Raw genomic sequence first — 24,217 nt, 5'->3', positions numbered from 1 at the left:
GCAGGGCATTTATAAGTCCCTGAACATACACATGGACCTGTGCCATGTTCCACCAGAATTCAATCACATACTTTTAAATCCAACCTTGAAATCTAGTATGTTTAGACTGATGAAGCCAGTCTTGCTGTGCTGACTTGAAGTGGAAAATGTGCATTTCAAAGCAGTTTTAAAGATACCATTGAGTGCAGACGGTGAAAATGCTTTAGAGGGTCTTCAATTGGTTTGACTAGAGATTAATTTGGAAATGTTTCCAAGAACCAACCTCGCTTTTGCACTTCATGATTCTTCAAGAATATTCCTTGAAAAGAAAATATATCTTATAATGAAATTGCATATGTATATTTGTACTGAATATAAAAAAAATCATATCTATATAAAACAAAAAGCAGAAATTTTATAGGGAATCAACCTGAGTGTAGCAAAGAAGAACAGGTCTCACTGACACTAACATTACACATGACTCTTAACAATGTACACTGTTCTCCTCTCCTTGTTGCCTCTCCTTCATTTGCACTGACCCAGTAGCATTAGACAGGTGAAAGCTCAACCAAGTGGCTGGTGTACACCATTTTGTCTTACCCTCCAAACTTCATATCACAAAATCTGAAAGAGAGGAGACAAGAGGGGGAAAGGACTACATACCACCAATATATGTCAGCAATGCATCCTTGGCATTGCTGCAGCCTTTACTAGTATAACGTTAAATCTTTCTCATCCTTCCAGTAAACGTTACGCATGCAGAGTATCTAGTGTGTGACAGAAGCAAACTATCATCAGTGGAAAGTTTGAACTCTTACCTGCCTACCACAGCAAACGCAACACATATACTTCTTACATTCAGAGACCGTACTTCAGTAGAAACCATTCACTGTATTCTGTGAATACCTCAGCAAGCATATTACTGTTTTATTGTAAATGCTATAGATAGATAGATAGATAGATAGATAGATAGATAGATAGATAGATAGATAGATAGATAGATAGATAGACAGATAGACAGATAGATAGATAGATAGATAGATAGATAGATAGATAGATAGATAGATAGATAGATAGCAAAACCACAACTGTTTGATACTCAGCGAATCTGAATTGCAGAACTGACACTGTGTAAGATGGAGAGAGTAAAAAGCTGTGAAATGATTATTAGAATTTTACATTCATCATACCCATATTGCTGAAGCGCACTTGTTCCTGTTCATTGTTTTATTTGTTGTGTTTTCTATCGCATGCAATAAGTAAAGAAAAAAAAGAAGAAAAGGACACCACCATATCATTATTTTTATCTGAGGGATGTCTCCATACCACGAGAAAAGATTTTGTATTTTCCGTTCAAATGTCAAGTTCAATAGTGTGTTCTATAGATGTACAAACTGTCTGGCTAATTCTGTTCTGTATAGTTGTGATCACAAACAGGGGTTTATCTTGTACTGTATATCTACTCACTGGACAATCATACGTATAAGAGACTGTAAAGAAAATGATATAGAATCTGTTGGGATGGAGAATCTTCCAACACTTTTGGTGCTGGGTCCTAGTCTTGCTGGAGCTGTGGAAGTTTGGTGTGAGAGAAATATTTTCCAGAAAAAACTGCTGATTCAGTTTAAAGTGTACATCTGGACAAACCACTTTGGATAAAATGTACAAATAAAAAACAGAAATGGAATAAATATCCATTCATAGACCCCAAAACTATCCTGATCTGATCAGAAAGTCATTGTCTTTACTTTTGACTCATAGCAGAATGTTTTGATTCCCACAAAACAATGAATTAAAATAAACATGTAGGGTTGATACAGTATTACATGAAAAATGCAATGTGACTCTGTGAGATGCCATTTAAAGGTTTGAAAACAAAAACACTCAAAGTGTTTGACAATTTGTTTAGTGTGATTTTCTTCCGTACTGTACCTGGCATTGATACCATAGAGGTATTTTAAGACTGTTTCCTTCATTTGTAATAGCAGTGGAAAGATGATTGACTGACACAGTTTGATTAGTGAGCAAAACTGTGAGGTTGCCATGCAGACTCGAGTTTAGCCCTCTCAAACCTCAGTCCTCAAATGCTTGGGAATACAACAAAATAAGAATCTATAACCTTTATAGATTATTTGTCCCAGCCTGTTTTTAAATGTCTGCACACAATTTTGCCCTATAGGGGGAAGTGTGACAACAACCATCGGATAATTTTTCTCAAAGGTGTACAGTATGGAATAACACTAAACACTTTAAAATATGTGCCAGAGAGCAGAAAAAATACAGATGTTGAAGACACAGTGTAACTTATCTATTTAAAAGAGGCTCCGTGTTTAAAACTAGCTAGGACTTAACAGATTTGAATCACTTTTGTATTTTTGTATAAACCTGTAAATAAGTTTTTAAAGAAAAAAAATGTTTCAAATTCTTTCTTTTGTAAAATAAATCAATAAAATAATAAAAACAAAAAGTTTTTTTTTTTTTCAAAGTTTACATGATTATTTCCAAGCCTTTGTATATTTTGGAGCTGTGCAACACCTTCAGTCTTGTATTTATTTTTGGGGGGGGTTACAACATTGTGAAAATTCCATTATTCTATATCTAATTCATTTTAACAGCTCATCAAGCTGCTTAGTAACTGTGCATAGAAAAAAGACAATAAATGTGATTGCGTTGAAACAGAAGGCCTTTTGTGTGACACTTCATTTCCTCCCCATCATAACAGAGAGCACTGAGCCCATTCATCCACAAGATGGCAGCGTTTTAATGCTGTCTACTTTCAGTTTTAACTGCAGTATTTCTCGTTCAACAGATGCTACGGGTCAGATTCTGTCTCTAAAGGATCTAGCAAGTCCAACTTAGATTAATTCTTTTTAAATTGACAAATACAGTCAACAGAAAAACACTGAATTCACAAACAAAAAATGATTGTGACATCTAAATAAGGCAGTAGGGGTTAAGTCAAGTCAGGCTAAAAGGGGAGCTGAGAATGGACTTTATACATTACTTGATACTTGTCTTCCAATTTCCTCTTGGGAAAATAATTTCAATAAAGTAATGTGCCTACTTTTTTCAAATTAAAATAAACTATACTATTCGGGCCTCATAGCAGGGAGCTGACCCTGGTTTCCTTAAAGCTACTATTTATTTAACATGATCATTTAAATAAGAGTAAGCATTAGGTGGTGAGTAATACAGGTTTAAACAGGGAGCACTATGCTGTGATTGTAGTTTGCTTCACAAGCTGCAAACAACGTATACGATTCCTAAAGAATCTGCAAGAGTAGTCATAACTAGCCTGTTTATCCTGCTGCTGGTGAGCTATTTGAACTGGCTGATCTTTTAAACAATGATTCCTATTGGACTGTCACTTTCCTTAAGTAAGACATCCATGATCCTTTGACCCCCAACCCCCATCCCCTCCAGACACACACATAGACAGACACAAACCACCAAAACTAAAAAGGACATTTAAACTATGCCAGTGATTTTTTGCATTTATGTATTCATTTCTATTACCCCTATACCTTTCTAATTTCTCTCCTTTTCCCCCAATTATGTTTTCACTGTAGAACTCAATTTGACTGACCGTGCCAATGATTTTTAACGTTGAGGCCATGACCCTAAGGGGTCAGAAGAAACTGAGGGGTGGTGAGATGATTAACAAGCAAAAAAAAGCTTTCACTCTACAAAAATGCTATTATTTTTTTAGACTTTTTTCTAAACTTTGCTTTTGTCTCATGAATTTTACTGAGTAATATTTCCCATGCAGGCCTTTAAAAATAAAACAAGAAATAATATGTCCAATATGGTCGTAACTCATACACATTTACAACTAATAATGATGGATTAGATGTTCCTTTGTTTGAAGGGGTTAAAAGTCAAAAAGGTTGGGAACCACTTTTCTAGGCTATTACGTGTGCTGGTAGCTACCATGGTGGCCTTGTGCTGGGGTCTCAAACACTAAGATGATGTAAACAAATGTTTAATTGTGTGAATGCATATCAAACATATTTAACAAACATCTTTTGTTGAACGTACAGTAAAAAGTCGTATATATATATATATACACATGAAATGCTGCAGAGCGATAGATGACAAGGCATAAAAATATACATAGTTGGTTATTGTGCAGTCCCTCTATGTTGTAGTAATGAAAACAAAATGCTAATGATGTAAAACATCTTCTAAGAAACAACCTACTAAAACCTGAGTTTCACATTAAAGCAAGACGGTTTCAAGTATCAACTTGTTTCCACTACAGGAGAGCAACAGTATGAAATGCAGCTACACATGATTTGGTTGAAAATGGTTCTGAAATGTTCAGAAAATTTGTATTTCTGCCATCGAAAACAGATAAATACTTCTGAGACGTGAATAATTACTCAGACACAACATCGTCCTGTAGGTAGTTATTTGATGATGCACACAAAAACTATTTCAGGCAGAAAAAAAATGATTACACTTACGCTTGATACAGGTTGATACACTTTGTTACAGTACAAAATGATATCAAAAAACAACCATTTGGCTTGACTTTATACAAAAGTTTCTCCCTTATGTACTCTCTCAGAAGCACTTTAACGTTCTGTACAGCACTCAAACTAGACTTTTAATAGCCTTGTCTTTATTTTAATGTCAACACGTAGAGTATTCCAGTCATCGTATGTGTATATCTCGTGTGTGTGGTTTATAGTGTGACTGTCAAAGCATAGTACAATCATGTAGCTACGTCAGGGCTCAAGCTGAAACCATAGAGCCTGAATGTCTTCCAGCACACAAAACAGACACAAATAAAAAGAGAAATATCTCTTCAATAACTGATTTTGTACATCTACAGCCTGCCCTGCAGAATCAAAACTGATTCTTCCTAGATAAAATATCCACCATTTAAATAGAAGTGATGCCCGCTCCGCCAAACATAATGCATGACCTTCGTCAAAAAATACATCCGCGTTTCAGGACAGGAATCATTCATGTAATGACTGACTTCAGGGAACAAGATGACTTTTCCAACATTTGGAATGAAACCCTTCAACACTTCCTGTAACTGGGGCACTCCTGTTGTTTAGTTCCTGCTAGTAATAATGCTCATGACTTCATACATTCACTGGCTTGCATAAACTACAATTGACAGTCCGTAACAGACGCAGTCATTCAGAAGCTTTATTGCATTGTTAGAAATGAGGCAGTGAGACGTTCTCTGCCAGTACCTGAACTAACTTTCCCAATCTGGAGTGCAGGGCGTCCATCCTGAAATTCTGACCAAGGAAAAAAATGAAACAGTCAGATATCCAAAGAGAAAAAGCTGCAAAACCTACAGCGTATGTCTCTGTGTCTAAAAGTGGAAATGTATAAGTAAATTAAAACGATGGCCTCCAGTTGTCCATAATAAGGCAAAAAGACACAAACATGAACAAAAATCATGCCTATGTTCAGATATCTGATACTAATTACACTTATTCAAATGATGAATTAATGTATTGTGTAAGTAAACAATGGTCTGTAAATAAAAAAAGAGTGTTCAGCTCAGGGCCATGGCCATAATTTTAGAAAGACTGAGGTCATATGTCCACTGAAGATGTCAAATAATTTTAATTAAATGGATTTTTCATATTATATTAGCTACCTGTTCAGTTATACTTTCTGTTTTCACAGCATCACAGACTAAATGCTACCTAAAATTATATTTATTTATTGGCCAAAAAGTAGTCATTTAAACAGCTTGATTCTAAAAATATTGGAATCCTTTTAGAAAAATTATCATCATGTGTATGTTTTAATCTGTAAACTCCCTGAAAATAAAAATAAAACTCCCCCAAATTCTGGAGGACTTGACCTCAGGGTCCCCATCAATAGTAGCTACAACCCTGGTTTGGGTGGATCTACACTGCACTACATCCCTGTAGAATTATGTGTTTGTGTGTTTGGTTGCCAGTGAGAGAAAAAAAAAGAGTGCCTTCATCCTCTATTGTTTGGTCTGCTTCAGCTTCTCGATGTGATGACAGAGTTTGAGTGCCGGGCCCAGCTTCAATCCCATGTACTTCATAATGATGTCACTCCGCAGCAGCATCAGAGCTTTGCCATCAATCTCCTGTAGAGAGAGGAGCATGCTGTCAGCAGGGGGGCACATTACAAACACTTCCTCTTAGAACAATTTGATCACAATGACAATGACTTTATTAAGGCATTGAATGGTGGAAATTCCAGTCTCATTTGCCTTGAGCCTGGAGACTAAAAGCTGAGGGAGAGCTTATACAACCTGCAGCACAGTGAGCAAAAACACTGCAGTGGAATAAAGTTCATATAAAATTAAATACTCACATGTTTCCTGAACAGCTCAACATGTGGGCCAAGAGTTTGGGGATCAGCCTCTTGGACAAACCGTATGACATCATCAACTGACCAGGCAGAAGCGTCGTTCCCTGAACCCTCCTTGTCCTGTTTCATATGGTCTGGGCCTGTTGTTGAGCTAGCTGCTGGCAAGAGAAAGGAAAACCAAATCAAACAAATACCTTTGTTAAATATTAGACCATCTACTCATGATTTTATTGGGTAGACGGTGGTCAGTTATGTTAATCAGTAAAGCTTTTACTGCTTAAAACTCAACAATTGACCACTTGCTAAACCTCTCCCCTGAACCGTGAATGTCCAGTCATGCATATTACTAGGACTAAGTAGCTTTATATAGTATTCTATAGGTCAACACAAAACCAAAGCTGTTTCTTTTTTTCCATGTCTTTTACATGGATCACAAACTGGAAAGAATGCTGCCTTTTCACCTCAAACGTGCAGCTTAAGCCTCAATCTTTTAAGACAGTATCCTGTGTCTAGCCATCAATTGCATTTGTTGAGACCCTTTTAAAAGATTCTTGTTTTAAAAGTCTGCTGGAAGAATTAAAAACCACGCCAGACATGTTATTTTCAACCAATTCATGGAGCTAACATTAGTTAGAAAGCTACAACTGTTGAAATCTGACAGTCGTCATTTCAGCTGACAAAAACTGTTGCTAGAAATGAGAAGCTGCTTTTGTCTTCCTCTGACTGAAATCAAGTACTCATTGTTCTAACCAACTCTAAATCTGCCACCATTATCATTATGTATTTCATTACAAACAAATCTTTCTCACTGGGTTTTCAGAGTGAACTGTCTACATCAAATCCCCATTGTCACTGACAGAATCAGTAGCTTTTAGCAGTGGAGATTCCCTCACTGGTGACTGAGAGCGCCATTGTCAGGTCATCTGACAGTATGCTACTTCCTCATTAGAAAGCTATTAAAATACAGTAAAAGCCACAGAAACAATTGTAACCTCAAAATTCTGTTGTTATTAATAGTACATATTGTACATATTAACCTTTTGTAGTTCTTGTACAGGCTAGTTTTGTACTGAACTGACTCTTGACAACTTGGATTACACATATTACTGAACTAAAGTTTTAATCACTTCTGACCCTATGAAAGGTGATGTGTACTGTAATACATACTAAAGCAAATCTGAATGGTTAACACTTAATTTAGGAAAAAAGTGGAACTACGTCATCAGGGACAACCAATCTCTGAACTGAACCAAGTTATGCAAATCAGCAAAGTGATTTCCACCTCTAGTTATCCTTAAAACTGCATATGTGCTTTTTGACAATGGAAATCTTGACAGTCATAGCACTGACTACAGGGGCCGGGCTTAGCAATCAGCCAATTAAAGGTGAACTGTTTGGGGAAAAGATCATCATATTTTTCTTGAAGGTCAATGTTTGACCAGAGGGGCAAAGTGAGGCATAATTTAATAAAATACAATCTTAGGATTTAAACTTACAAATATTTGTAAAGTGTATTATTTCATAGTTTAATAAAATATCTCCTTTAATGAACTGTTCCTAACAATGAGTACCCTGATGATTGTGTGTGTATTTATTAACCCTACCCTCCACTCGTCTGTGTGCACACATTGTGCCAATTGTGTCAGTTGGGTTGGAGCTGACGCGTCGTAGGGGTGGCGGTGTTTGTGTCTGTCCAGGGTAATACTGCCGCTCCTTCTTTGCTGCTCTGTAGTCTGGTGCGGTGTGAAGGGAGCGGGTGTTTGGCACGGGATCCTTTGAGGAATCGTCTTTGGACACACCATTCTCAGTGTGAGACAGTGGTTCTATTTCAAGAAAGGATGAGAGAGATATTGTTAGGACTGTGTGAACACTACTAGAAACCAGAAAAATGCTGCACTGTACTGTACTGTTATAAAGTGACTGAATTATGTAGGAAGACTCAGGAGGAGATTTACTGAGAAGTAAATGTCTGAGTTTACAAATTATGGAAATAAATGTAAGGTAAAAAGCACAAACTCTTATTATCAGAAAACAATTATCTTCTATCTGCATTTAGATCAAAATCTCCATCAAAATACATAATGATTATTGCTTTGTTAGAAACTCAATCTAGATCCACACAACAGTACATTCAGGGTCTTCTACGGTTTATGGAACAATAAAATAACCTTTATCAGCAATGACTGCCTTCACAGTTGAACAAACTAGGTGCACCACTTACAGAAACACAAACTACAGCAACAGAAAATCCAGCAAAAATGTCTTTTATTCCTTCATATACTGCTTAATTTATGTATGATTACAGGAGGAGTGCACAGCACATAAAACCACAGTTAGGATTGTTTAAAAACAAAGATGTCATCGGCATAAAAATAAGAAAAATGTCTTGCTAATTATGGCTTCAGATTGAAGATATATAGAACTAGAATATATATATATTATATATATATATATATTGATTGTACTTGGAGGTAAGAAAGTTGAAAAAAAAAGAAAAAAGTAAATATTTAATAACAACAACAATAACACTTTTCACAGACATAGTTTTGGTTTTATAAGGACATAATTTTAGTCAGGTGTACATGTGCTCTTCACTTTCTTTTATTACATTTACTGCATCCATGCATGTGCTCACCTGACTTGGTCCTGTTGTAGAAGCGTGTGCTGTTGTTGAAGGGGCTGAACGGCTGCGAGCTGAACAGACTGTCACTTTCCAGATGTTGGCACATGTTTTCCAGAAACCGCAGCACAGAAGACGTACTGGAGGCGGAAGGCAGCTTCACGTAGCGGATACCATGCTCTGACCGAACTGAGGGCATAACGCAAACAGCTATCAGTCTGTGTGCTGAATGTATGTACACACACACACACACACACACACACACACACATATATATATATATACTGTATGCATTCACAGCTAAAGAAAAGCAGCAGATGGTTTAGGGTTAGCACCCTCCCTTTATATGCACAAACCCACATTTTTCACCCCATCCCACACTGCACTAGACCCTCCCACCCAAGCCAAGCCTGCACAAATCCACAAATTAAACCCTCCCCCACCTCGCCCAAACTCACCCGTAGCCTTCCCAATCCGGCCCCCCAAGGGAGACCCAATCCCAGCATCCCAAACCAGGTTAGACGCACATGTCATTTCTGATTACAGACACAGTGCTCACATCAGCTGCCACAGGCACTGTCTTTTATTCCTCCTTTCTTTCTCCTCTCTCTCACACACACACACACACACACACACACACACACACACACGCAACATCTACGGCCCATGAGTGTGTGCTTCAACCAATTTCACCTGGCTGATTGCCTATCCAAGCTTTAATAGTGCTAGGAATACATAAGAAATTTTCAAGCACTGATTTTCAAGAGACTTTTTACTAGCCTGGGTGTGTCCAAAGGTAACAAAATCCACCTACGAGCGCCTCTAAAGCTTTCTTATTAACATGTTATATCTCTCTTGTTTAATCTGTACAAATACTTTAGTGTAACTGACAATTCTGACATTTCTTGAACCACTAACCACAAACAGCAGAGGCTTCATGGAGTTACTGCTCACTGGCAAGACCCAATATAATACGGAAAATTGGCATTTTTACATGTTGATTGTTACCTTTGGACAGGATATAGGGAAGCTGTGCTCTTGTCGAACAAAACAAGCAATTGGAAGAAGTAAATTTTACCTCTGATGACCTCTCCTCCTGTGTGGGACTGGCTCTGTAGGAACGACAGCAGCACAGAGGGCTGGTACGTACAGTCCACGCATGCCTGAACCGCCTGCTGAAGCACTGTGTTGACTGGAGCAGGACCGAAGTGGTCCGGGAGCTGCTGCACTAGTTTTCGGTCAAGGTGCGGGCCATAGTCACCGTGCTTGTTCACATAGACACACACTGGAATGACGCAAAGAGAGGGTATGCATAGAAAAAAAAAAAGAATGAGTCGCTGAAACCAACCATACATGAGTGCACATACAGGCGTCAGTTGTATCTGTTATCCAATTTACCTGTGCAAACCACACTGGAGCTGTTGCTATGGTTGTTGTCTATTGAGACGTGGCTGGAGCTAAGTCTGGTCTCTGGAGGTGGCGCTATAACAGATGGTGCCCCAAGAGACTGCACCACCCGAGGCTTCTTCTGGAGAAAAAAACCAAACAAATCCTCTCTCATTAACTCTCTGTAACCTGCAAAGGCTGTTAGTTAATGATTTATTAAAGGTGTGTTTTAACTCTTTCACTGTTACACGTGAACTGCACTGCAGCACAAACAGCAGCTTCTGAAAGCAAAGCTGTTCTCCTCATTTATCGTCATGAATAAACAGCCACAAAAACTACTCCCACACTCAAACGGTCCACCTCTGACCTTGTCTCCTCTTTATCAAAATAATTTCTGCCATAATACATAAAACAGAAAACGGCAGGGTCATTGGACAGCATAACCGATTACAATTCTTGTGACATCTCACCTTGCTCTTAGGCTTGGGTCCTCTCTTCTTGTGTGGTCTGGGGGCCAGTTGAGATTCAGGGCCAGTTCTGGCAGGGCTCTGTGGTGCTCCATTTACTGCTGCTGCCGCTGCAGCCTCAGCCGCTGCCTTTAACAAAGCAATAGTCTGGGATTTGGGACGACGACCTCGGACACCCTTGCGCACAGGGAGGGGTGGCAAGGGGTTGGGCAGTCGGTATGAGGCCTGCATGGAGGAGGAGGAGTTGGAAGAGGAACGACGTGTGGTGAGGGAGGTTGAGGTGGAGGAAACAGGAGCAAGGAGAGCACCGGGGAGGGTAACTAGAGAAAATGGGAAAGGGGAAAGATAAAACATAGATTCTTATTCTCTGTAGTAGTCCACATGTTCGATTGCACTGAGAGGATGATAATATTTGAGCATTAAAAATGGGAAACATATTTTGAAATAACCAAATTCAAAATCCTCAGCACGTTGTCATCTTGAAAGCACACACAACATAAAATAATCAGATTTACTCTCTGTCCACACACAGAGGCTTCAAACAAAGACATTTGCAGAGATTCAACTTTGCTGTAGGTCCTTGAGACATGGCATGGTTTGCATTATTAGAAATGTGATTTCAATCACCCTAAAGACAGTAATCATGGTGTCTGCCTACTCTCTGAAAATGTTTGGAAGAAAAATAAAACACAGGCGGAAAATGAATAACTGAGAGGTCCTGCTGGGGAGATTTGTTTTGATTTTTCTGAGACCTCTGAGATTGGCAGGTCCTTTCTATTTAGCCCCTCCCTACGCTGAAATCAGAGTCAAAAGTCATGATCCTCCAGAGACCTGCCTGCTAGGCAATTCCTCAAACCCCCTGCTTCCATCAACACAACTAATACTAATTTTGGTGATTCTAAACTCTTTTCACAGCACTGGATATTGGATTCTTGAGGCCAATATAAAAATCTAACAATATATCAGCTAATCTTTTATATGGATTATCTGAAATTGGTTCAGAGTTGTAACCAAGATGTGTACTTATTGGGGAAAACAATAATAAGTAAGTATAACTGTAAATGTGAATGAATATAGGAAGCTCAAGACAAGAAAACACAATAAAAATGCAGCCTTTAAAACTAAAAAACTATGATAAACTATTGAGCTATAATAAACATTGAATTAAGTAGTGTGTGGTGTGAACAAGTCTGTATTATCAATTAATTTTTATTGGCTAAAATAGCCTGTTACCAAATCATCTTTATGTATTATCACCTAGTTACTGAAACTACAGAAAAGCTTTTTCCAACCACTATTTATGTCAACGGATGGAACTTCAAAAACACGACTTCCTGTAGGCAGACATATACCTACCTATAGACATATACATACCTATGACCTACACACATATACTGAGTGTATATTGACATACGTAGTGTGAAATTGTTTTTAATCAGTGGTTTCAATATTAGAAATACCATGCTGGACTATTTATAAAACGTGAGTGTTTTTAAATACAGTAGTTGCTGTGATGGAACCAAATACCTTAAAGGCATTTTATTTGTCTGGGTTGAGATGAGTGAGTTTTAGAGTTCAGTCAATGAGGGTCTTTATGTTGACTGTCAGTGGCAACATATAGTATATTATGCATGAATTTCAATTTTAAAACTTCCCATGGTAGCTTATCGGTGATAAGCTACAATTAGCCAATAATATCAGCCTGGTTGCTGGTCAGACTATACAGTATACAGATGTTAAAATGCAGGTGGATTAGGGGTTTTAGGACCCTGATCATGCAATTATACTTCCCCAGGTTCAAGTCTAGCTGAGACCATTGCTGCGTGCCATCCCTCCTCTTGCTCCCCTTATTTTCTACTAGCGACTCAATTAAATCAAAGAAAAAACTGCCTCAAAAATGCTTAAAGAAAATCTAGCAACCAGTCTGGAAGCACTATATGGATCACAGACACACTCCAACTTAAATGTTTTGCTCAGGAAAGAAATATTACTCCAAAATTCCAATCATCTTAGGTGTTAAAATAAAAAGAAAGTGACAATGAAGTGAGGAAAAAGGCAATAACCATTGTTAGGAAGAAGGAAAAAAAAAATAGTGGCACCACCACCCACTTCTGTCTTCATTAACCATGAATGTGACTGTGACTGTCACTCTGTGATAAAATCACATAATCATCATAGTGGATGTGTGAAAGAAAAAGAGCAAAAGACGAGAGAACAAAAGAAAGACAGGGAGGAAAAGGGAAAGATAGCCATCTCCTATTTCAATACAAATGTATTGCTTGGTGTGAGCAGGGGTCTGAGACTGCATACAGAAGCTCTCAAGGGGCCACGGCTTTCATTAGAGCCTCCTTGACTGAGGCAATATGGAGAGACTATAGAAGGTTTACAGTATTCTCTGAGGGGCCAGCAGGGGCACCCTGAAAGCTGCTTAGTTGGGAAATGAGTGAAAGTGGGCGTAGAATAGAGCAGTGTTTTGTTTCAGAGGGTGAGGGCTCACTCGCTCACCAGGATCGGTCACACAAAGCGCGCTCTCAGAGGAACAGCGTTACCAACCTGCTCGCACAGTGGCACGCTTATTCACACTGAGCTAGAAGCCATAAGCCCTACAAAGGCAGATCAAAATTTGTTTGCAGGGTACCAATCGGTATCAGACGGTTTTAATTCACCAGAAGAAATCTGAGTTGGGGGCCTTCTGTGATCTTTCCCTGAAAATCTAATCCATTCGCATTCTGTGACAGCCACCGACGCAAAATGTACCATTTCCACATTGGAGATTAATGTCATTTTCCACTGTATATTAACTTATCATCACATTTATGTAAAACAGACTGATCACCTCTGCATTTTTAACCAAAACTTCCAAAGAAAATCCGTTCAAGCTCTTTATGGCTGCACCATTTCATCGAATGGATTTGAAATGTCTTGTCTATCATTTCATACTACCCCAAAATACAGCCTTACATATTTGTTACCCATGGAAACTTTATTTCCTTGAATTTAAATTAAATGAACATTGTTTAGCTGCAAAGACTTTATGACCGAGCCACATTTGAGAGGTTGCATGTAAAAGGGTTAAAGAATCAAACGTATTTAAAAGATTAATACTGCAGCACTCTAACTATTTGCTACATATAAATATTATAATGGTGATCCTGAGCAGAGAATGACATCTCACTCACTTTGCCTGCATTCCTGTGTGTCTGTTATTTGTTTACAAAACCGGTCTGGCTGCTCATGTGAGTCCCCCAGTGTACAACTGAGGAGAGTGACTGTAACTGCTGTTTATCTTATCTACATCAATGAATTATGGATTCATTTTGATAAAACCAGATTTGGTAACTGGAACAATAGAAAGTCTAACCAAGACATCCATCTAAGAGATTTTGTTTCGGTCCCCTTTGAATAAAGTTATGATGTTATGATTATAAAATTACCATTTTTGTTCATAGAGTCTGGTGGCAAGCAATAGCAATATTACATCTGCTTCTGGTTAAACAAAAGGTCTATGTCAGTAGAGATCCTTTCCATAATGCTGTCAGACACTTAGAATAACAATCTGAGCCTGTCAGTGGCAAAAACGAGCACTTATAGTGGACATTCTTTGACGGATTATCTAATGTTCGCCCATTCTGCGGTTATTTTCTCTTCTAGCTCTGTAAATTATGGGATGGTTTCAACCAAACCAGAGTTGGTGATTGTTGGAAAGATTGTTTTACAGGTATATGCTAGGTAAAACTACTGGCGTAGAACATATTGTTTTGGTCTGAAATACTAGGGCGACAACTCATGGTAAGTGAATTTTGTATGCATAACCTTTAAATTACTTTCTCATTAGTGTCAGCTCTATAAGGTATATAGTTGTAGATGTTTGTATTTCTCTTCCTGTTCTTAGCAGCCATTGGTGTCCATTTATTTCTGTACAGTATGAACATCAGTATTAACCAATGGCTGCCTGGAATGGTAGAAAGGTAGCACTCACACTTCTAATACACAGCAGCATGGCCAACACACATGGTTTGATGTGATTATACTAGGGTGATGCTTAAAGATACAAAAAAAACATTTAGATAAACAAGTGGATAACATTGTACAAATCTAAATCGGCATCAAAAAAATTCACCATCACAAAATCTGAGCATGGTGCCCCAAGCATGCATGGTGCAACCAAACAGAGACATATGGTACTGATCATGACTATATAATTCCAACTCGACCCGCTGACCCGTGTAAGCCACAGCCTAAGGAAACGTGTGCATGTGCAAGTATATGTAAGTGTGTGTGTGTGTGTGTGTACGTGTATGCATGAGAACGGGGTCGCTGAGAAGTGTGTCTACTGTCTGGGGGGGGTGGGGGAGGGGCTCCACAGAGTTCCCTCTCATCTAATTACAACCCCTCCCCTTCACATCCCAAGCACTCTCACAGCAAACAGTTCATTCAGTACGCGCGCGCACACACACACACACACACAGGCTGTGCGTTGAAGTGAATGTAAAGCAGAATGAAACTCATGAACTGCAGATTCAGGTGTGTGTGATTGTGTGATAGATAGCAGAAAGGGGAAGTAACTAAAATAGCTTCAGGGCCCAGAGTATAAACACAACAAGTCTTCAGCATGGTACACCAACTTTAAAAAAAGAGAATTACTATTCTTCAGTGGTGGATGTTCACCTTTCATAGGTTGTCAGATAACTCCGCGTAATAAAAAATGAGTGTAGTGAAAACATTTGATATCCACTAATCATTGCCTGAACCTTTTGTAAACTAATTCCTGATGCCTTACACACAAAAAGACACATAATCAAAACCACATGGAGGTCCAAACTTAATTACAACAATACTGTTAAAACTGAAGACTTTCTGACTAGCACTTGCCTCTAGTCGCTCTTACAGTGAATTTGAATAAAACCAAGCCATTCCAAACGTCTTCATGCTAAACAAAGAAACCTGCAGTGTGAAACTGCAGCTTTAATCATTTACAACAGAGCAGGAGGCTGCTATACTTGTGAGACAACATGCAACTTTCATGTCAACGGCAAATTTTGTTTCCTCTTCCCTTTTTTAGGTTTTACCAAGATCAGAACCTGTGAGTTACTAAATAATCTGAACAAGGACAGAATTATCTAATTTAAACAAGCAATAACTTTCAAGACACTACTATTACTTCCTGAACTGAACAGATTTTTGACTGAAAAGATTTGAAGGTTTCAAGTATTTATTAATGTTGATCCGTTACATTTAAGGAGAGGTTTCAGAGTAAATTAACCCCTCATACCATAAAAAAGGAACATAGATAGTTCCACAGAATGTGGAACTGTACTTTTCATTTCACTAAATCTGGTAGACCTAACTATAAAACCTCCTTTAAAACACAATCCTATAACCAATAAAATGCTGGTTATATAAACTGTGAGCCTTACAAAGAGTTGTTTTTCTTTCATTTATGAAAAAGAGCAGAAGGAAATGACTTTGTAAACATGTCAAACTCACCAGGAAATCCCCACCAAAAAAATGCAGAACTGCACTTCTACAGCTTTCGTAGAAGTAGTAGTAGTAGTAATGGTAGCAGTGGAGGCAGAGGTAGTGATAGTACTCGTAATGTCACTCAGTACAGTTGCTTCCTGGTTCTCTCTTTCAGCTGGTGTTGATTTGTTTCCCTCTGTCTATTGTTTGTCCTCTTCCTAACTTTCTCTAAAATACTCTCCGCATCTGCACTTCATTGTCTACTTTGTGCCTCTCGATCAGCTGCTTTCTCAGTTGTCTCTGTGTCCCGTCTCTTTTCTCCCCGGCAGTAGTCCACAACAAAGCCCACGCTGCTGCTGCTGCTGCCGCTGCTGCTTCTGCTGCTGCTTCTGCTGCTGGTTAAAGCCACTGTGAAGCTTCCCTCCCAATGAATGAGCAGGGTGAGGAGGAGGAGGGGTGGGAGGGGGGTTAGATTTGCATAGGGGCTGGGGAGGGGTAGAGTGAGGGAAGGAAGAGTGGGTGGGTTGGGTTGGTGTGGTGTGGTGGGAGGGGGGGTTGAGCCCTTTATTCATGTTATCTGTAGGCCATATCGACAGTCTACATCAGTCACCTGCTTCTCAGCGAGCCTCTGGGGGAGGGGGAGAGGGGTTAACGGTGGGGCTTCAAGAGTGAATGGGGGATGGGGTGGGGGGGAAAGAGGGTGTGTGTGTGTGTGTGTATGGCGGGGGGGGGTAAACTGGATCAGAAGAGTCCTGATTGAAACGGGTGAACAGGGGCAAAACTCCTGGAGCTGGTGCACACATAAGTGAGCTTTCCCTCAACACACACACACAAACACAGACACTCTCTCACGGCCCAGAAGGAGGCGCCCCCTCAGTGTAACCCTAGACTATTCAGACATTCCCTGATGAAAGATGGCAAGGTCCAGCATCAGGAAACAGTCACAAAGTCGGATATCACCCCGGCTCCGGAACAATGTGGAGCAGAGCAGTCAGAGGAAGCTTGCATGGGAAAAGCCCCTTTAGTCAGAAACATCTTAATCTGCTTCTAAACGGACAAACAGGAGGGATAATGGTGCAGATTTAAGAAAGAAAGAAAGAAAGAAAGAAAGAACTATTCAGACATGGCTTATAGATATATCATTATTTGACACTATTCTGGCATTCATAATGTATCTTCAAGTCTCTTCATTTCAGGACACACCATTGATAATATAATTAGTTTATGTCTATGAGGGCTCAATCACACTGATGGTTGATGATTTAAAAAAAAAGAAGAAGAGCTAGAATGTTACACCAAATGGCAGAAATCAATTTATAAACTTGATTTTTTTTAATGTACTTTTTTTTAAAAAATGGTAATATCTTAGTTTCTGTTTATGAAGTATTTGACAAAAAGTAGTAGTTTACCTAAAAAATAAAACAACTACCATGTGTCCGTATCTGCTAAAATACAGACATGGTTTATTCTTCATGCATTATTCAGAAAGCACTATTTGCAGTCTGACCCAATTTAATACCACAAGCAAAGACAAAGACATATCACAAAGAAATGTACCAAAAAAAATTGCTTACTGTACAATAAGGAAAATAATTAGACACCCAATCTTGGCATCCTCTGTAGCTTTTTACAACAATGTGTAGCAGGGTCACAACAGGACAATTTTGATGAAAGCTAATTAGAAATTTTAAATGTAGTAGTAATTACAGAGTCTCTCACTCCTTCTCTCACATGTACAGCTAATTATCAGCTCATTAACACCTCAACCAAGCCCTACTTATTCACTTACTTGCATACAAACATAGCTGTCTGGTGATTTACATTATCCTTTCTTCCTGTTTTTTTTACCCACACACTGCACTCACACACAAAGGGTACATATGAGCTAAGTCCCTCTGCAAGCACATGCTGGGGGTGGGTGGGTGGGGGGGGCTTCACACAGATAGACAATAACTTCAGCATGGATCTAACTAATGGACATGGCTTCAGATAGACGTCTAAATTCATCTGTTGCACAAAGCTTTAGTTCTGGACTTAGTAGAACTAATTTGCTTTGATTTCTGGGTAAGTCTAAACTTTTTAAACTAAAAAACATGGCTGACTGAGTAACCAGCCCTCCACCAGAAAAAAAATGTCCTCTGCAAGAAGACAAAGTTACAAGGGCCTTTTACTTTAGTAGATTCAGATAAGAGTGTAACAAAAAACAAAAGACTTTCAGTAGTATAAAATCTCCTGTAGCCGCACTGAACTACCTAATGTGACAGACGCAGAACTTCTGTTCACTCATCAGTCAGGCTTACGATCGTTTACATCAACAGGTTACTGTGCTCTTTAAATATTTATTAATTGTTTGATTTGCAAAAATAAAAAAATAGTGAGAAATTACGTTATGATCAGCCACAGCCTAAAGTGACACCTTCACAATGTTTGTTTTGTCCAACCTCACAATTATTTAAAATACATGGAAATAATCATAAAGAACGGCAGCAAATCTACACATTTGTGAAGCCGGAACCATGAAATGTTTTTTAAAAATTACTCAAATTATTATGAAAATAATTGACAATTTACACTGCCTCCAGTTTCATATATATACATGCATAAAAGCAAGCAAATGATTACTCTACATTCAAATAAATCAAATTTATTTTCTGTTGGCTAATTGATGAATCAACTTATTGTTTCAGCTCTACTTCTTGGTTAGTTTAATTTATAACAAAACATATTTTATAAGCTCTCTTATAAAGTAACTAGTAACTAAAGCTGTCAGAGAAATGTGGTGCAGGAAAAAGTAAAATATTCTCTCTGATGTATAATAAGTACTAAAGTACTTGAGTAAATCTACTGTGTTATATTCCACCACTACAGACAAATCTAAGATATCTCGATAGCTTTGTGAAACTGGAACTTGGTGAGCTCGAAAGCAGGAATAAAGATGCCTTCGCTCACAAGGATACGGTATTTTGTTGACCAGGCAGTCTTGGAACTATATCTGAAGCAGACATTAAGGTCTTTCTCATGTATTGAAACATTGGATGGAGGCTGCAAACGTGACTGCCTCACTGCCCGAGGAAGGAGAACATGTAACTGCTGTCATCCATCAACAAAAGTGGAGGACACCCAAACAAACACGCACACGCATACACACAAACACACTTCTCATTAATCAGAGTTTGGTGGTCCGGGTTATTTAAAGCCACATGTTTCCTGACCAGTGGGCATTAACAACAGGGTAAAGGGGAGGAAATTGCTGGATGGGAGCTAATGTGACGTAAAAGCAAACATTAAGACTGATATCTATTACACCTGCTAAAACCCCAGTCTCAAAATCAACAGACTCCAGAGCCATTTGTCAAAGTGATTTTGATGGATGAAAGATGTCTAAATATCTGCCAAAGAAACTAAACAGCTAAACCTTGAACATTAAGCTTCAGCATTAGTGCAAATCACATGCTCCTGTAACCGCTGAGTGTAATTACCATATAATTACATCCTGATTGATAATTAATAGTTCAGTACTTCACACCTAAATAATATCAACCAAAGCTCTAATTTGCTCTGATACATACAGGGAAGGTTTTGTCGAAGTTCAGAGGGGTCCCCAATGGGGTCCATGGAAAAAAATTAGGAGTATATAAACACACAGAGGGAAGCGGTATAATATTTTTGTTATCTTAAGGGGCCTCCCACAAATTTGCACATTTGATAAATCTTAAAAAGGTTAGAGGAGCACCGTGAAACATTTTCAAAGCATTTAAAGAGCTGATATCTGAATTTCTTGCCAAATGCCACAGTGAACTATAAAATGGTAAAAGCAGAACAAACTCCTGCAAATGAGTTATACTATTTATGTTTCTGTGACAGACCAAACAAATGCATAAACAAATGTTAATCAAAATTCTACATGCAAATAGGTACACAGGAAAGTCACTGCTTGACCTTGTCAAGGAGGAAGATGGCAGCATAGCATGTCGTCTGTCTGTGCCATATGTAGCATGCAGTGTTTTTACCAACACTGTTGGACCTTTTACTCAGAAACTTTGCCTTCCCCCACCTGTCTACAGTGTCTTCATTATTGTTATTGGTTTTTACTATTGTTTTTTTTTTCAATGTCAGTTTTTGTATTGCTTTGTCTGAGAACTTATTATGCTGCCATTCTGATCAGATCTCCCTTGCAAAAGAGGTTTCCATCTTTTTTCCATCCAGTGGGTCTTAACTAGTTTAAATAAAGATGAATGGAAAATAAAAACAATACAAGTTTCCAATCTTGGCGAAAAAGTTTTCTAAAATATTTTTTTGTTTTTTTATGTTTCTTTGAAATACAGACTAGGCTCCTCTTTAAAGAAAATATAGAATAATGTGAGGTACACAATCTCAAAGCAGACTATAAGCCTTTGTGGAATCAGAGATGTTTAAAAGACATAAATGTACAATATTATTTATTGTCAAATATGTGGATAGATTATTAACAATACATTACTTATTTGTCAAGCAAAACAATTGCAGTTACTACCTGTCTATTAGCTGCATGTAAAAAAAAAAAAAGCAAAGGTGCTGATTATTTATTAACATCTACGATTTATAACACTGGAAATAATCATAATCATAAGTAAAATAATCATAATACATAAAAATTTTAACCTATATCAGATTAATTTAGGCATTTTTGGTGATACTTTTCCCCTGTGCCTGTCCTCATCCAGACAGACTGCTTTCCCATCTACATTAAGATATACTCAAAGATTATTAAAATATAATTTTATCGAATGTGCACCCATTTATTTGACTAACTAAACTATAAAAAATGCTTTTGGATACAAAACATGACACATGAGACATACTAAAGAAGACTGAGGCAGTTTAAATTAGATGACATGTGCAAACACAAAATTAATCAGAGATTATCACCTGAAATTTGTTGTTTCTGGGCATACATGAACAAATCAGTGATTGTTTTTTTGCTTCGAACTGCCAAGTTGTTTTTCCACATCTTTCAAAAGGGCAAAATGGAGCAAGAAACAGCCCAAACAATCACACATTTAAAAAAAACAGCCTGTGGTTATGTAAAGCATTGGATTAATATATAAAAAAGACCAGAAACTGGAATCTATTCAAGCTAAATCTTCAGGGAACTCTGCAGACTCAATGTGGAGGTCAGAGCTGCAGGTCACAACCCCACCAACAAAGACAGAACTCAACACAAAACAGAGGGGAAAAGACCCACAAAGGAGGCAAAAACGGACTTGGTTATTCCAAATCTCTTCTACATTTCAAAGAAACTGGTTTCAGTAGAAACCAGTGCCTTCCTGGACAGTACAAATACACTCCAGTTAATGAAAAGCTGATGGTGCTGCATACAGACTTCAGTAAGTTCTGTATCTTCTACTATGTTACAGTTTGATACTTAACGAAATCCTTACTGCATAATTACCTACAAGATATCCCACCATGGTACTATCTTAGTACAAGTATTTATTACTTCATAACAATAAAGGAACTACAACTGGGCCATTATTTCACGATAATACGAAATCATTTTTGATAATAATTACTAAGCAACTGATGTACCCCAAAATATATAAATTAAATTAACCAAAAAATGTTTTGCATTATTGATTGCATTTATCAAGCACAAAGCCTTAACAATTTTTCCTAACATCTGTTTCACAGATATGTTACCTTATGTATATATTTCCTACCTACTGTATTTATTATCAATAATTAGCTCCCTGTCCTGCTCATTATATTGTTGACATATCAACTGCACAGTCACTATTTAGTTTAATTTTGAGGTACTTTACTTGAGTATTTTATTTTATTATATTATTTATTATATATGTTATTTCTACTACGTCATTACACTTTAGAGGTAAATATTTTACTTTTAATTCCACTATGTTTATTTTACACAAAAATAATTCTGATGTATTCTTATATATTATCTACCTAGCAGCAGATAAAGTTATTAAAATTAGTTCCAACACTAAAGTGTTGAGACTATAGGTGAAAATTTGCTTTTGAGCTACCACAGGCACGTTAATGTCAATGCTGATTCACGTGCACTGTCCACTATAAATGAACAAATAAACAATGTATCAATAATCGTAGTCAAACAATTTAATATATATCATTGTGAAATAGGCCTGCAACTTCAGGTACTTTAAGTATATTTTGTACCTGTAACAGAGTATTTTACACTGTGGTTACTGCTACTTTTACGTCAGTAAAATATCTGAGTACAGTTTGCCACAGATTAAGTCAAATGCTAGCAGAAGCAAATTCTGATCAACTGTTTGTGACACATTGTTATGTAAAGTCTAAACTGTAATCCATCTCAGAGGAATCCAGACAGATTCAAGAAGCCCTGAACAAGGCCTCTCTGTCTTCATAATGGCTTGAGTCTACAGCGACAGAAATATGAAACCCAGTGACAGGGATGATTAAACACAGAAAAATCAAGACGATTATTTGCTTCTTAGACAGTGTTTCACTCAAGTCCACTCTACAACTATGCTGAATTGTCTTTTAGAGAGTTGCCACAACTCAGTTCAAAGCCTGTAATGATGAAGGAAATACATCAGAATGTGTGCTCTGCTGCTCTCTAGTGGTAAAAATTGGAATATGTTATTTAAAGATGGGAACACCTGTTCACCATTAAAACAATAGCAATCAAAAAAGTCAGTGCAATCATTTAGCTTTCTATTGGCCTGAATGTCGTACATGAGCATGTTCTGACTGTTAAAGCTATCTGTGGGATATTCGTAATCTTGTATTATTATCTCAGTCAATAAGCACTTGAGCAGTAACATCCTTTTCTAATCCTTATTGTAAATTAAAAGTATTTAGACCATTAATTATGTTTTTGCATAACACAGTGAAAAGTGATATTAATATGATTAATATGGGCTTATTTGACCGCAAATCATGATCATCCAAAATATAATCATATGATCAACTTCAAGGTGGAGACCTGTGGTATCAATGTAGGTTATATCATCTATTGTTCTTCAGAGACGACATTGCTAAAAACATCTGAAATTCACAATTTTCAGATTGCACATTCCTCACAATGCACGACAAAAAAACAATCAAAGCAGCACTTACAGAAGTTTCCAGGCGGCTGTAAGCTGTGTTTTGTCAGAGCACACCAGCCAACGGGGAAGATGTCTCTGGAGTCGAAGGCGCACCAATAGTCAAAGGCACCTCGCCAGCCGTCAAACATGACAAAAATCTCCTGACCTCTGACCTCTCCAACTGTGGCGGGACAAATCAGATAGGGGTTCTTCCTGTCCACTGCCTCCAGTTTCATACCTGGCTGGAAGTAGTTTTTAGCAGGGATGGCTGGTTCCTAAACACACACACACATAAGTGCACATAAGCAAGAAAATTAATATTTGCATTCACAGCACATCTGCTTTACTTTTTTTTTTTTAAATAAATAGCCATGCACACTCAGCAATTGGAATGGAAAATATCTTGCAACTATTTGAACACATTTACTAATAACTAAACAGAATTTGAATTACATTTTTATTGAAACAAAACATTGCTTCCTCCACTTTTTGTCTGTATGGATTTACTGGCATGCTGCTGTGCCTGATCCATAGTGTACATGACCTATGAGTAGCTCCCCCTTCTGTCTCTGCTCATTACTGCAACTGTGTACTATGGTATTATGACCCAGCATTAGAGCCAATGATCAGCCTCTATTAATTGATTTAAGTGTTATAATGTGCATTTTAAAGGACCAGTGTGTAGTCTTTAGTGGCATCTACAGCTCATTCTAAGGTAATAAAAACAGAGCGATTCTTATTTTCAGGTGATTATACATTAATGAAAACATACCTATGAATATTATGTTCTATTTCTGCCAGTAGATCCTCCTAAGTGTTACACAGTGGACCTTTAACATTGATTGTGAAGGGATTAGGACACTTCTTTAACAGGAACATTATTCCCCATTAAATGTCATCTCTTAATGCTATTC

The 24,217-nt window shown here is 37.9% G+C and overlaps 1 protein-coding gene across 5 annotated transcripts in view; it reads right to left on the bottom strand.

The window, feature by feature from the left end:
- Positions 1–3,945: 3,945 nt before the first annotated feature.
- scml2 (Scm polycomb group protein like 2) overlaps positions 3,946–24,217 on the bottom strand; it is a 28,525-nt gene continuing 8,253 nt past the window's right edge. For 3 of the 5 annotated variants that reach the window (XM_051379089.1, XM_051379086.1, XM_051379090.1), the window contains exons 7-14: positions 23,335–23,578; positions 10,774–11,090; positions 10,316–10,445; positions 9,996–10,202; positions 8,933–9,106; positions 7,902–8,120; positions 6,301–6,455; positions 3,946–6,070 (exon numbers count right to left, since the gene is read on the bottom strand). In XM_051379089.1, coding sequence (XP_051235049.1) covers positions 5,945–6,070; positions 6,301–6,455; positions 7,902–8,120; positions 8,933–9,106; positions 9,996–10,202; positions 10,316–10,445; positions 10,774–11,090; positions 23,335–23,578 — 1,572 coding nt within the window. In that variant the 3' untranslated portion in view covers positions 3,946–5,944. The remainder of the gene's footprint in view (positions 6,071–6,300; positions 6,456–7,901; positions 8,121–8,932; positions 9,107–9,995; positions 10,203–10,315; positions 10,446–10,773; positions 11,091–23,334; positions 23,579–24,217) is intronic. The other 2 variants (XM_051379087.1, XM_051379088.1) reach the window with 2 other exon arrangements.

Source organism: Dicentrarchus labrax, unplaced genomic scaffold (genome assembly GCF_905237075.1).
Source record: "Dicentrarchus labrax unplaced genomic scaffold, dlabrax2021, whole genome shotgun sequence".
NCBI lineage: Eukaryota > Metazoa > Chordata > Actinopteri > Moronidae > Dicentrarchus > Dicentrarchus labrax.
The sequence above is the reverse complement of the archived record's forward strand: the minus strand, read 5'-3'. Positions and strand labels throughout refer to the sequence as shown.